A 15,044-nucleotide genomic window follows, 5' to 3' on the forward strand; every position below is an offset into this window, starting at 1 on the left:
GATCGCAAAAAGGCAAGTCTCATGCAAATGTCGCTCTAGCAACCATGATGGCAACATTCCAATATGTTTCAAACGTCTCTGCCTCCTCTTTCTTCTTCCTTTTACAGCCCCTGGACTACGAAGCAAAGCCGGCCTACAAGCTGATTGTGAAAGTGGAGAACACGAGCCCCCTTAGTGCGCTGGCACCCAAGGGCCCGCAGAGCAGTGCCACTGTGATCATTTCAGTGCTGAACCACAACGAGGCTCCTGTGTTCCGAACGAACCCCCTGACTTTGGCAATCCCTGAGGGGACACAGGCTGGAACGGTGCTTTTCAGAAATATTGCCTTTGACCCCGACAGACAAGCTCTCAGGTACGCCGTAGCGCTGTGTTTCACTGAGGAGGTTTGTCATGCCCACTTGCAGTCTCCATTGCACCTCTTCACCTAATCTTCATCTCCTTTAGTTAGAGTGCAGAATGTTTAGTTGAACTGTCATCATTCAAGCCTGCTCTCTTCAGGATGTTCCTTATTCAGAATTGTTAAAACATGAGAGATGTTTGTGCATATGGCCCCCCATGTTAATGTGTCCAGCACTTGTTCTAATTTACTTTACTTACTGCTTAGTGTGACGACAGCAGAACATCTTAAATCTGCCACTATTAGCACTGCTATTTTAAAGGTCTGGACCCCAAATACTCCTGAATTACAGCACTGCACATGAATCACTGGAGGCTCTTGGGATGAGGACTCCGCCAACTTCAGCTGCTTGACCGTCTATTAATAACACAGCACTGCACTGCCCAAAGTACAAAGCTCTGCAGCTTCAGGCTGGCTGTGACATCTAGGGACACACGCAATATCTGTTAACTGCATTTTAAAAATTGGCTGATAATAAACGTCCACAGATAAACAGTGGTACAACTTATCAACAGCACACATTAAAGTACCGAGATTGCCGTTTCCAATAACGTGAAGCATTTTCAAATTCTCACTCAACTTATAGCAGCAACACCAACAAGCACATGGCAGGATCAGACCCCATGTAAAATTTGGGATATGAGTATTTCTAAAATTTATTTCTCCATAAATAAGTAAATTTTTGGAATTTTGATACTTTGAGAATGGAAAGGTACGGTTTCTAAAAAAAATAAAGGCGTAAAAGAAACCATTTTTATTTTTGTTTTGTTATTTTTCCGTGAAGATATCGTGTGTGTATGTGGCCTCGGAAAGTCAAGTCCCAATGCGTCACGTCAGCAGCGGTACAAATTTCGACATCACAGCAGTTGGATAAACTGTCACATTTAAAAGTTTTGATTTTGACTCTTAGGCGACTAAAATCTCTTTGATTTGCATCCACGCCTTTTCTTAGCGATTTTAATTTGTTCCTAGTATTTTTTGGCTACCCATTACTGAACCAAACTATCCATACGACTCTGTCACCTGGTCCTTTCAGCCCACGTGGCCTGCCTTATTTCATCACCGTGCGCAGGATGAAATAATATTACCAGATGAAATATAAATACCAGAGCACTATTTGTCAAAATTCTTCAAGATGTGCCTTACGATCCATGCTGTACTTGAAAACTGGAATGTTGCTTTGTGCCAAAAACGTAATAACGCATATCTATATAATAAAAGCCCAGCGCGGTGTCCGTGTCCGCGTTCCTTTTGGCTGTATAGCCGCCCCGTAGAAAAGCCCCAGTCCGTCCCCTCTCAGAATTCTTGCTTACCCCCCTCTGGTCTTTCCCCTTTGCTTTTATTTTTCCTGTTCCCGAAAATCTTTTCAAAACAAAAGTGAAGAAATAGACAGAGCGTCACATTAACGTCTTCTCCCCTCTGCCTATTAAATAATCAATAAAATGAAATAAAAAAATCACGAAAGAAACAGAAACCACAACCTACCCTTACAGCGTCCACCCAGCTTCTGGCGTTACAGCCAAACACGTGGTGTATGCAGGTTATGAGGTGTGCCCGTACTACAACATATTATATTGTTCATATACTATTAACAGGGATCAACTCTTTTGGGGAAGTTCATAACAAAAAAAAAAATTATAAATAACATGTGCACTTGTGTATTTCGAGCCCCGCGTCTGAGTCGGATGGTTCCCCTGGTCACCAATTCGTGTGTTTCACTATGCCCACTATGCCTTTCCGTCTACAGCTACCCATGTGCACTTGTACGGGGGAGACCTTACGGAACAATGCCGAAACGAAACGCAACTAAACCTGCTGCTGCGAGAGAGGACACATTACAGCGTGATCATGAAGCAAAGTGGCAAAGGCTTGACAGTCGCTCGCAAGAAACGGACACTCAGCATTCACACAGATTAGCTCAACGACGCGTCTCTGCCGCACAACAAAAGGCAACTGAAACCCTTTACAGAGAGACAAGACAGATTACGCAGTGATCGCGAAAGAAAGAGGCAAAAGCGTGTCAATGAGACTCCCGACGAGAGGTCCTTACGATTGAGTCCTTCAACTGTGGTCATCCAACGAGCAGCGTAGCGCGCACCAAGTTGCTAGTTTATATATAATACGCTACCGTGGCTGTCCGTTTGTCTGTCCAGGATTTTAAATCACCTAAAGCTCTCAAACCATTTGACCTATTGACCTGAAATCTGGTACACATATACAACATGGCGTCTACTATCTGCTTTTGAGGTGACGATTGACCTCTAAGGTTATTCCTCTTTTTATGTTAATTTTATTTTTTATTGTAGAATCAACTCTCGGCAGTGGCCAGTAGGGCGGCTGTGCAGTGCAAGCGTATGGGCGCCATTCTCATCCTTACCACCTTCGTCGTCACTTTCCCTACCTCTTCAGATCTTAATTCATTCTTGAGGCAGATTGAACACTTAAGTGCCAGCTTAAGTGAAAATTTAAAGAAAACGTTCTAAGTAATTGTAACACAAACACTGATGGTTTTAATGTGAAAGATGCCAACGAAAGAAGAGAAGAAGTGGGCCGCTAGGGTGGAGAAAAGAAGAAAACTAGGAATACTCAAGTCAAGTGTACACACTGCATGTTATCGCGCAGTGCGCCGCTCCTGGTTGACATTCTAAAACCTTTCATCCACATATCTACCCGTGTTCTTAACTCACATTTGTCCAACACGGTTTATGGCAGAATTCAGTTCAAAGCAAGTATCGAGTCTGGAGACGACACTGCACAGTAAACTCCCTCCCATGTCTGCCCCCTTACAGCACCCACACGGCAACTAAACTACAGTGAAAAATCCCAAACAAACATGGCGAGAACAAGCAAACTCTACACAGACGGTGACCAGGCCACCCTTTCGACTTGTCAGGCAGCACCAGGAACCACTAAGCCGCCATCTTTAAGAATTTATGGTGAAGAAAAAAAAAAGTATACAGTAAAAGTGACTTTCTGGTGGGTTTCTGTCTGATACATTTGTCTTTGTTTGAACAGATACGCTTTAAAAAGTGATCCAGATGGCTGGCTTACACTTAACAGTGAAACGGGAGAGATTAGTGCCAAGAAGGATATTGGCAAGGGATCGCCGTTCCTGATTAATGACGTGTATGCCGCTGTTCTCACCGTGTCAGAACTGGGTGAGTCAAGAAGTCCTGGTATATTCTTTCCATTTTATGTGTGTTACGACTTTCTAAATCTATCAATTTAACGTTTCATTGTGTCAGACAACATAACATTGGCCAAGTACTGTGGGCTGTCTGGCACTCAGCTGGGCTTTGAGACAAAGGAAGATAGATCCTGGTTACAGTTGTGTAGCCTTCACCAAGGACAGAAGAGAAAAGTAGGGATGAGAATCGCAATGTCTGAAAAGCGAGCTCTGGAGTGAGTGGCGACAGGTCTGACGGCCCCAGTAAACGACAGACGTGCTAGTCATCAGCGGGGATGCAGAGGCTTCTCCTTAAGCTCAGACAGATGCTCTGTAGATGAGCTGACAGAACAAGAGGCAGTGGTCGATTAAGGGGGAGTGCTTGTATAGACACTGCTTAATTTCTCTGCTTTTTTAAAAGTAAACTGATCACTGTTTTCATATTATTATTTTTTTTTTAATTTACAGGACACGACAGTACCACAGCAACAGCCACAGTGGAGATTACTGTGCTGGAGGTGAACGACTTCCCACCTGAGTTATTCCCACTGACAGGCTCCATGTGTCATGACCCAAAAAAGGGTCCTGGTTTAGTGCTGACTGCAGTGGACCGAGACCATCCACCTCACTCAGCACCTTTTGAATTTGTTCTAGACCCCAACTACCCGGAGCAATCTCAGAACTGGACCATCAACCCTATCAACGGTACATGATTGCACTGCTTTACTTGTATCCACAAAATGAGTGCAAACATATACAGTACAAATAAATGGAGAAATGCAAAATATAGAGCAGATCCCCTATGAGGTCAGATGGAAAGATTTTTTGGAACAGTATAGCTGTAGATGACCCCCTGTGCTCTCTGTGTCTTTCTAGAGGAGTACATACATTAGCAGTTTGAATTCAAGAACAGAGTATTAAGAATTCTGAATTATATTTGAAATATAAAAGCAGTGGGCTTCATGTTGCTGGTAATGTGAATGTAGAACCTTTTATGGGAAGTTACAGCACAACATCTAGAGATGGGCTTCCTTGGGAGTTCACTGGCTCAGGATTCGAGTATCTAAGCAGGGCTATCAAGATCATTATAGGCAACTAAGAGGGCTGCCAATAGTTACTCTTGGGTAAAAAAAGAGGGGTGTTTTTGATGGTCTTTTATTTGTACTTTGAATATGATACAGCATTGTAGGTCTGACTGTCTTGAAATTCATTTATTGTAGTTTAAAAAAAATATCAAAAAAATTAGAATGATAAAATGATCCAACTGCAGAAGATGATATAACCTTGTGAATGAGAATACTGTATTAGAGTATCTCAAGAAAGGCAATACCACTGTACAAACATGTCACACAAATTCATGCATTTCCATATAAACTGCAGTGGAATCTCAGTCGTCAAACATAATTGATTCCTAAAGGCTCTTCAGAAATTAATTAGTTTAAAAACCGTTTTCCAGTAAGAATTAGTGTAAAATCGATTAATCTGCTCCCAAAACCCTGATGATTGCTTATTTAACATTAGAATTTTTGAAGCCTATGAAAAATCACGGCCCACCTTAAATCCCTTCGCACCTCTCCATCAGTGTCTTTTGGTTTGTAAATGCATTGATCAGCACAAGCAGCCTGCTGTCCTTTCCCCCCGCATTGACGGAGCTCAGCTTGGTTAAAAGTTCTTCCAGCTCAAGCCAAGGCTCCTTATCTGCATGTGACATGCCTGGAGTTGTACATAGTAAATAATACAGTATATCATTACTTGGAATGCATGTATTTCGTGTGTGTTCTGTGTCTACAAAGACCTGGGTAAGTGTAGGATGAAAGGAAATGCAAGAAATGCTGAACACATACCCAAAGCAGAAACTTTTTCCATGTTATACTAATAATGATGAGAAGCGTACGTGAAGACTTTAGTCCAAATATCAAATAAACACGTGCATTTTTATTCAAGAATATAACCAAAGTGAAAAACAAAAAACATTTGATTTCCATGTTACTGTCAATGAGTTACAAACCCAAGCTCAAATGTCAATCGCCAGGGAGTTTACACATATTCTTGAATGATGTAGAGGTAAGAGCTGCTGCCTTATACCCCCAAAGGTTCCGGGTTCGAGTCTGTGCGCTCCACTTTTTGAGTAGTGAGCTATTATTATTACTATAAACATATATTTGATTTGAGTCTGTAACACCCAGTGTAAATTCTGGCTACTTGTAAATGTTAGTGCTTGTTTTGTTTTTTAATAATTCAGTTTCATTCTCTCAGTGACGTTCACGTGGTACAACAATCTTGTCTCTCCCTCTCCGAGTTGAAGCCGCTTATCTTCAATCTTTTCACAAGAGCAGCACTGTGGCTCGTGACTGCTGAGAACTATTTATTGTTACCGGCAATCAAAGATACAATGTCCCGTGACCGCTATCAGACTGGACAAAGTCAGGGCCATAGCAACAGACAGCTTCTTCACAGTGCTTTTGCTGGCTAATAGACTGCTCTGCACCACAACACAACTCTGCTTGGCACCACAAGTGAAATGGGACTTCCACCTGCAGCTAAAGTCACTTCAGTATGCGAGTAATTCACCACGCTAGTGTTTAGATCTGGCTACTCTTATATTGAAGATCTTTCCTTCATAAGTACATGCCACCTGGAGCAGATTAGCAACCCTCAGTTGTTTGCTTTTTGTTTCTTTCATTTCTTTCCAAATTATTATATATTAAAACAGACACTTCATGCTGATCACACATAGGTGTAAATGTGTCCATACTAGATGGTGAGCTGTCAGATTTTTTGTCATTTGCATCTCACTGCTAATTGGCAGTTTATTAAGACTTAAAAGACCAATCAAATGTTAAGAATTCTAATGAGTGCTTTAACTAAATTCAAGCACAAATGCTACCAATTAAGAAACTGAGATAGAACAAAGACCTGCTGCCACTGAGGCACCTCCAACACTGTACCCGAGGACCCCTGCTTTAGTATACAATCGCAAGGTTCTAGGAGGGTCCTGCTCACAACAAGGCATTCTGGAGAGGACAACAGCAATGAGGCTGGTTAAGATGTGCCTACACGCAAGGTAAAGGAACAGCTAGAGACGAGCTAACCCTAACCCTAATTTTCTATTCTTCATTTTGTAAAGCACTTTGAGCTACATTTTTTGTATGAATATGTGCTATATAAATAAATGTTGTTGTTGTTTCATTTAGCACAAGAAACTCATGTTAACAAAAACAACTGTAATCCTTCATTTTCCATACCTGACATGGGTTACTACACTTTACTCATGAATATCTCACTTTGTCTTTCCTTTTCAGGCACTCATGCCATCCTGGGTCTGCTTTCACCTGTGGATGAAGGAATATACATTATATCTGTCTCTGTGGAGGACTCGGGTGAACCCACCAAATCAAGCATCCAGGAAGTCAATGTGACTGTTTGCCACTGCAACGGAGCCGGCAGCTGCCAGCCCATAGCAGCCGCCATCTTTCAAGTGGGAGCGGGCCTCAGCCTTGAAGCCCTCCTCATCATTCTGGGTAGCATCGTTCTCCTGCTCTGTAAGTACAAGGACCACTTTGACATCACGTACTGCTTGCTCTAGTTGAAGGGGCACAAAAGCAACATGTGAATGGCCGAACATGTGAAAACGGAATTGTAGTACTTTATACGCTTTACTGCTAAATTGTAAAATTAACACCAAATGTAAGGTTCTGTAGGGTGTAGAAGTCTAGCTTTCAGACATCAGTTATGAAAACAGACATTGTAGATTATGTAGAAATACTTTAGTTAAAATTAAACGAATAAATGATTGTATTGTGAAACGTGGCAATAAATAATAGCAAAATGATACATGAGCATAAATAGTTAAATACACCACATAGTGTTTTCCAGTTTTTATTTCTTTATATATTTATTTAATTATTTCAGTTACACCACACACTACATTAAATATGCCTTAAAACAAAAACTGCCATTTTCCCCCATTAAAGTTGAGAAGGTGGGCTCTAGCAAGTACTGTGTTTTAATTGGTAAATCTACAGAAGACACTTCAAATGCGCAGTCCCAAGGCTCAATTTCAAAGTAGCCACTATGTCCAGTAAATCTGCTGTCATGATTTGGTAGGACTTTGGCTCCTCAAACGCTGCCATTGTTTAATTCTGTCGTTAGGTCTGCTTCCCTCTGGGGTTGTGACCCAAGCATAATCGACACCTCGGGATTAAAAGACGACTAAGAGTTCAAATCCTTATCTGATCTGCAGATGCCAACACTCCAAAGATCTCAAAGTTTATTTATCACTGTGCTCCTTTCTCGTTTGCACTTATGGTTTTGATCCTCTTGTTCAATTGACCATGATTAATATCTCTTGTATTGGGCTTCAGTTTCATTTCGCTTTCTAGCTTTCTTCTTTAATTTGTTATTTTACGCATATCTCCTGGTTTTGCTTAAAATGTTTATCTGCCAGTTTGCTAACAGAACACTTGTACAGTCGTGTCTTTGAGCAACCGCTTCACTGATGATTCACCAATTAAAACATGGGACTCGCTAGAGTCCACCCTCTGAGTTCTGACATGGCGTATTTCAGGTTGTGTGTGGTGCCTCCTAAGTCAACAAATAAAGGAATAATTACATACATTAAGAATTAAGCAAACAAAGCATATGTCTTGTAGCATATTGAATTTAGTATGCTCACCGATCATTGTTTCTGTACTTATTGTCACATTTCACAATAGATTTATTTATTTTCGTATTTATTTTGTCCATGGCCCGGAAAACAGAAATGTGTTACAGTAGCATTCCAGAGTGCAATATGTCTTAGTCAATCAACTGCCTTCACTTGCTAGTCATTACTTTTAATTGCTAATTTTCTAAATGAAGCTCCCCAGATTCGGTTGTGTGCTTCTGTAAAACATAACTAGTCCATAAACTGGCCTAGCAATCAACTGAACGAGGTCACCCACTCTCAGTACAATCATCCATTTCTAATCAGTGCTTGGGTGTCCAGTCGAAGGAAACAAAAACAGAAAAACGGAGTTGTAAAAGACACACATTAGCCCACCTTTAAGTCACCAGTGAGAAAACATACCAGAAAGCAGTGGACGCTGTGGGGTCTGCTTGGTAACAAAACTTTCACCGAGCTGCCCTGACAAAGCTAGACAACGGTGAGGCAGATTAGCACCCAAGGTCAGCACAGAGCAGTAATTAAACTAATGCTCTGCTCGTCTCTCGCTCTCTTTCTAGTGTTTTTGCTGCTAATGACAACAGTGAGCCACTGTCGCCATGTCCCCGTCAAGCAAGGGCTGCTGGGAATATCTGATGATGACATTCGAGACAACATCCTCAACTATGATGAGCAGGGAGGTGGTGAGGAAGATGAGGTCAGTTTTTGCACCTCCACGAGTGGGAATGTTACAATTATTTCAGAGCACAAGCCTAGAACTTTAGTTTTTAGATCTTCTCAAGAGATCACCACACAGTCCCTAACATGCAGGATTTAAAAGATGTGAAAAAGTAGTTCACGTGAGACTGGTTGTGCAGGTTAAGAATCCTATCTGAATTACACAGCATTGTCTGCATCATCTGGGCAATAACGTCAAGGGAAGATCAGAACTCATTTATTGAAAGTAACCCAATACCAGCTCATGGGAATCTAGGATATGACAGCAAAAAAAAAAAAATTATAGATGGTGTCAGTTATGTCATGCTGTCCCAGTTGTGACAGTCCAAAACCTTAGCCAGTAATCCAGGAAAGGTGAAAACATCGACATGGGAGAGCCTGTGTTACAATCAGTCCAGTCTCTTTGTCCAGGACACACAGCAAAGACTCCCTGTGACCTTTTGTTCCAGCTCTGTCTTACTGTCACACCCATATGGCTTCTCCCACAGATTCTTGGTTTCTGTATTAGCGTCAGCAGCAGCAGCTGTGTTCCATGGTCGCCATTTCGCAAGGCAGTTCATGCTGTATGGCATGTCCAATGCACGGCCCTCTAGCAGCGGTTAGGAGAGTAACAGATATGTAAACTGAGCTGCATACCTGGACAGGCGGGTTATCCTGTGCCAGCTATCAGGTAAATGTGATCGCTACTTCTTGATGCAGCTATTTTGGTCAAGGAGTGTAATGAACTCAACACACCTTTTTTTTTTTTTTTTATTAAATTTACTTTATAGTCAGATGTTTACATTTTTTGCAAGTCAAGAAGTGCATAAAGAGTCAGAAAGACAAGCAGTAGAGTTTCAAAACTGAAGTTTCAATGAGTAATTTAAGCCCAGTAAGTACACAGAGAAAGGAGGATTTACCCACCACATGACACTCACTCGTGAGGTGTGTGGACCTTTTCCAGTCGCTATATGTTTTGCATCTCCTAGACTGAATGCAATGTTAGAGGTAAGCAGAGACAGGAAATGTTGTGCACCACACGCCAGAGATTCTGACTCTTTGCTCCTTTGCTTGGATACAGGATGGATACAACATTGACCAGCTGAGAAACCCCAACGATGTCATCCCATCTCCGATTGCCACCATGCCAAGAATGAAGCAGCCTCTCAGGAAGGATGCCCCCTACAACTACCCGTCACCATCCTACCCACGAAAAGCACCTAATGACCCCACGGATATCGAACACTTCATAAACGATGTAAGAGCAGGCCGGGTAAAGAAGGGTCAGAAGTTGGACACGGGGCTTTTTGTGGAAGAAGGGGTGATACACACACACACAAAGTCAGTAAAACAAGTCGTCAAGGCCTGTGTGAAAATTTACATGTTCGTGTTTGGTTAGGTATAGGGCTTCAACAACTAATAATCCACGATGGAAAGAGGCATCAAATTCTAATAACGATTAGTTACCTTGTCACATATCACAAACATTACTTTATGGACCAAGAGTAACGTTAATCTCATTTTGAAACATGGCAGACAGAAGGATGCACATATGGTGGAGAGATAAAGAGAAAAAAAAAAAAAATTAAGTTTTGAGTCATGTCAAGTTTACGTCTGATTAAGAAATGTGTGTCTGTATAAGGAGCTCATTCAGTATGGAATCACAACAGGGAAGCCTGGACGGCAAAAAGCACCCTGAGGTATCGGCGATTCTCTTCTCATTCACATTGGGGCTAATCCAGAAATACTCTCAATGTCTTTTTCTTACCTACTGGTCCAAAATCCAAGTCACCAATGACATGCAAAGCTTCCTTAGCAAAAGATATCTTTTGACAACAGCAATGGCGACTCAGTTCTTCTCACGACATTTAGTGTATAAAGTCAAACCGCACACTTGTGGCAGCTTTTGCAGAACCTCAACGATGGTTTCAGCCCTGTGCCCCTGATGTCAACAACGGCCTTAAAAATGTGAAGGCAGACCATACAGTTAATAACGTCGATTCACTTTTTGGGCAAATGTCATTTTACATCATACTGGTACTACAATTACGATGGACAGCTTTGTACAAGAAATTAATATTTTTCATTTTTAAATAAAAGGCTTGCACTTTTGCATGAACTGTACATTATTAATCAAAATAATAATTGGCCAAATAACTGATTAGCAAAATAGTTATTAGATGCAGACCTTGCTAAGAAACAATAAAAAGAGATGGAGTCATTTTGACAGCTTAGAATTTTCTCACATATTTAACACTAGCCATCCCCGGTGGCTTCGCCCTCAGAGTAGTGAAACAGGACAGTGAGGAGGTTCTCTGCCCAGCTCTCTACTCCTGACGTCATTCTTCCCCCCTCCCCTCGGCCTGCAGCCTCAGTCTCGGATTTACCACAAATATATCGCTCCTGCAGGTGAACTACGATTTTTAGCGCAATGAGTGAAGTCGTAAAATCAACTGGAATGTTAAAGCAAATTATTGAAGAAAAAAAAAAAAAAGATTTCAATCCGTTAAATAGTTCTCTCGTTCGCTAATTGAGCGGAGTTAAGTTTATGCCCCGAGGCAGACGCGTGAGTGAGGAGGGCCCCGCAGCCCAATGAGTCTCTCTCGGATTTTCACTAATAAATCAGTACCGCAAGCGAACTATGATACTTAGCGGGATGAGAAAGTCGCAAAATCAATAGAATGTTCAAGCAAATTATAGAAAAAAAACCCAATCTAAATCCGTTAAGTAGTTCTCTCGTAAAAAGTGGACAGACATACAAATGGGTCTAAAAAACTATAAGAAATTTCACGCCTGGACCACGATATTTTTTAAACCGTTTCTTAGTGAGCACCTATGGGCCAAAGGTAACCTACATTCCAAATTTCAAGTCCCAAGTCCTCATGGTTTGGGAGATTTTGTGATGAGTGGGTCAGTGGTATTTAGCTTTTATATAAATTATCAGCAAAGTGTCGTTACTTGCAATAGTCCAATGTTTCATGTTCAGCAGACATTTTGCTTTGTTATAATGTGTTACACTTTTGCTCCTCTTACTGTGTGCTGTACTGTGCGTGACTACAGTCACTTGAAAGTTAACAATGTCCTTATGGCTAAAATCAGCGACCAGCCTCCTCACTGCGTACCGAGGGCCATGCCATTTCCACTCTGGTAATCCATTAAGAGGACTTCACACACAGTGTGCAATAGCTCACTTGTGTTTAAAAAAATTCTACAAAGAATAAGATATGTTTATTATATCTTTATTATCATGAACTAATTAAACTTACAATAATGGAGGTAACCAGGAGAAGAAATGTCAAAATACTACCCAAGAAAAGCGTTACGGAGAGTCCATTCTATTGTCAAAATGAAAACGCTAGGCAAGCCAGAGCGAGCTCTTGAATAACGATAGCAAAACACCCCACTAGCCATGCAGTGAGTTCTTGAAATTACTCACAAATTCTGATGACCAGGAAGTGTACATTACATTGCCAAGCTTTTATCCCACCACAATGATGACGTCTGTCTGAGTGAAGCTGCACAGCAGTGTTTTCTATTAGCCACTGCTTGAAATGGCGATGTGCATGAAAATCAAATGGTGCCTGGGAAAGATGCAAAAGAAGACGAGAAGGGTCTAGCTACAGATGTCCAGAGCTCTGCCGAACAGCCAATTGGTTTGCACGTTTATGTCACATGGTTTACAGTCAACACCTTAGAGACAGTCACACTCCATGGCACACTCACAACAAGATGCTCCTACCTGACAGTCGTCACCAGTCAGAGAACTTAAACCTTAGCCACAGTGCAAGAATGTTTCATGAGAACAAAGCACAAGGTACGCCTTCAAAATGGCCAAGTTGAGAAAGACAAATTCCCAGGTGTATTGCATGGCATCACTGACGTGTAACATAAAGGACACTAAACATCACGGGATGTGCACAACTGGATTAGCTCCTCATCATAACCGAGCTATGGAGGTCTGCAGCTGGAAAAAGCAACTCTCTGAAAACAAAATCCTAGCTGAACAATAACGTCACATTCTGCAAACCAAATGACTTAAAATTAGCATAAAAGATTTTTTCAGGAAAATTAACAACAAATGAATAATGAACACAAATTGTTAACAGTATTTATTATATACATTGGACTATGGTGTAAAAAACAATTTTTAAAATGTTACATCCATTCAATAAGTGCCAGGAGCAGACACATGGCGATCATACGGACATATCAGGGAACTTACCAAGTCTGTTTTTAAGTTTCATTGCCCCATTTTAGAAGAAATAATCAATACACACACTCCCCATGTGGATCACCCGAAATGTAACTATTAGACATTTTACAAGCCTAATAAAATAGTGAGATACGGGGCGGAGAGGCATTCCATGCTTTAGTGATTCCCACATCCACTGGAGGAGACTTCACAGGGGTGAAAGTTACGACTGTTGCTGGTCCGCCACTCTTCTTTTCCTATGCAGCCTTGCAGTCTGCAAATCTACCTCCGCTCCTGGCAGTCAGACACTGCAGTTCATGTCTTTTTCCTTTTTATTTTTTACATTTTTTTGTATTGTCAGGCCCTGGACGCAGCAGACAATGATCCTAATGTTCCACCCTACGACACTGCGCTCATCTACGATTACGAGGGAGACGGATCCATGGCTGGCAGCCTCAGCTCAATAGCCACGGGAAGTTCAGATGGAGACCACGACTACGATTATCTCAATGACTGGGGCCCACGCTTCAAGAAACTGGCCGATCTCTACGACAGCCACGGTCACTGATTGGGCTTCACAGAAGTGACTGGTCTGCTGCAAGAACATTCGCTAAGCCCCCTTGTGCCTGACCCCTGCTGTCCCAAGACTGACCCCAGTGAATTGCAGAAGACCGTTCACTTAGTTGAGACTTCCATTTCTTCAGCACTGTAACCAGATTGTCACACCCCATATAAGGAGTTTACAGTAGCAGGGTGACATGTGACCGTGTCGTAATCATGAAATGACACTGTAGCCGTTCCAGTCGGCACATCCCTGATTCATTCCTATTCACCACTCCAGTCAGAAAGGAGAAGGAAATAAAGGGAAGTGCACAACGCCCAAAAGATGGCCATGTGGACTCCCCACTCGGTGGATTTTTAGCCCCATTAGTTCAAAAGAAGAAAGAACGCCTGCAATAGACTTGTCTCTGAGCCTGAAGACTCCCCTGCCAGTTCAATTTTCAGAGGGATTCACGTGCCCCCCTCGCAAAAGTTTATGTGGACCAGGCGCTGGGGGACGTTGCTCTTATTTTCAGTATGCTTGATGGTTCTTATTGATTTCTGTTAACACATGAAGTCACCTCAAGGAATGGAACACGAGAGAGTGGGGCCAATGATGGGTCAAAAGGAAGAAAATCTAATTCAGCTAAGCCTTACTTTTTTGTAAAGCCTGGAATGTTAGGACTGAAAGTCAATTCTTGTTGGCGTTTGTCGCCAACCCGCATGGACTCTAAAGTTCAATTTAAAGGACAGTACTAATAATGAAGGGTACACGTGTATGTGGCCTGTAGGTACATAAAAGGACAAGTGAGGAAGATGGACATGAAAAGGCTTGGTATGTTGTGATGGTGAACCACTTTAGTTGTGAAATGTGCTATAAACAAGAAGCAGAAGTCAAAATCATGCACTTGACAAAAAAAAAAAATATCTATTTCTAGTTGCTGTGGCCATTGTAGGGGAAAGTGAGAGGAATCTATTTGCTCTCAATGGGACGATATGGTGGAAAAAGGACAGCGATGCGGGCCTGCAGCCTTTGCCGCCTTGCCTCATGCCATTCTGGGGTTCCTTCTGTTTGGAGTTTACATGTTCTCCCTGTGTTCCTCGTGTGCAGGATAAGCGAAGTGCTGGCGCTAAACTGGCACCTGAATGAATGCGCGACTAAAATCCCATTTGGGGGTTGATGTCTGACTTTTGCTTGAGTTAAGATCTGGGCTTAGTGGGACTTTAAAATTGGACATAGCGGGTCAGAGCATGGCTGGATGGACAATTCTAGGGGGGCTTCATGTGTTCTCGTTTGATGTATTCTTTGTATTAAATAAACCAAACTGACACAAAATGTACAGTTTCATTACTTTCTGACAACTAAAAAGAGTTCCATTTTTATGGAATA

General features: G+C 41.9%; 1 protein-coding gene across 2 annotated transcripts in view; it reads left to right on the top strand.

Moving 5' to 3' along the window:
* The window catches only part of cdh15 (cadherin 15, type 1, M-cadherin (myotubule)), a 47,898-nt gene extending 32,908 nt beyond the window's left edge, over positions 1 to 14,990 (top strand). For both annotated transcript variants that reach the window (XM_039763286.1, XM_039763287.1), the window contains exons 8-14: positions 108 to 352; positions 3,413 to 3,555; positions 4,032 to 4,268; positions 6,866 to 7,105; positions 8,787 to 8,923; positions 10,004 to 10,180; positions 13,476 to 14,990. In XM_039763286.1, the coding sequence (XP_039619220.1) occupies positions 108 to 352; positions 3,413 to 3,555; positions 4,032 to 4,268; positions 6,866 to 7,105; positions 8,787 to 8,923; positions 10,004 to 10,180; positions 13,476 to 13,682 (1,386 nt within the window). In that variant the 3' untranslated portion in view covers positions 13,683 to 14,990. The remainder of the gene's footprint in view (positions 1 to 107; positions 353 to 3,412; positions 3,556 to 4,031; positions 4,269 to 6,865; positions 7,106 to 8,786; positions 8,924 to 10,003; positions 10,181 to 13,475) is intronic.
* The last annotated feature ends 54 nt before the right edge of the window (positions 14,991 to 15,044 follow it).

Source organism: Polypterus senegalus, chromosome 9 (assembly GCF_016835505.1).
Source record: "Polypterus senegalus isolate Bchr_013 chromosome 9, ASM1683550v1, whole genome shotgun sequence".
Classification (NCBI taxonomy): domain Eukaryota; kingdom Metazoa; phylum Chordata; class Cladistia; order Polypteriformes; family Polypteridae; genus Polypterus; species Polypterus senegalus.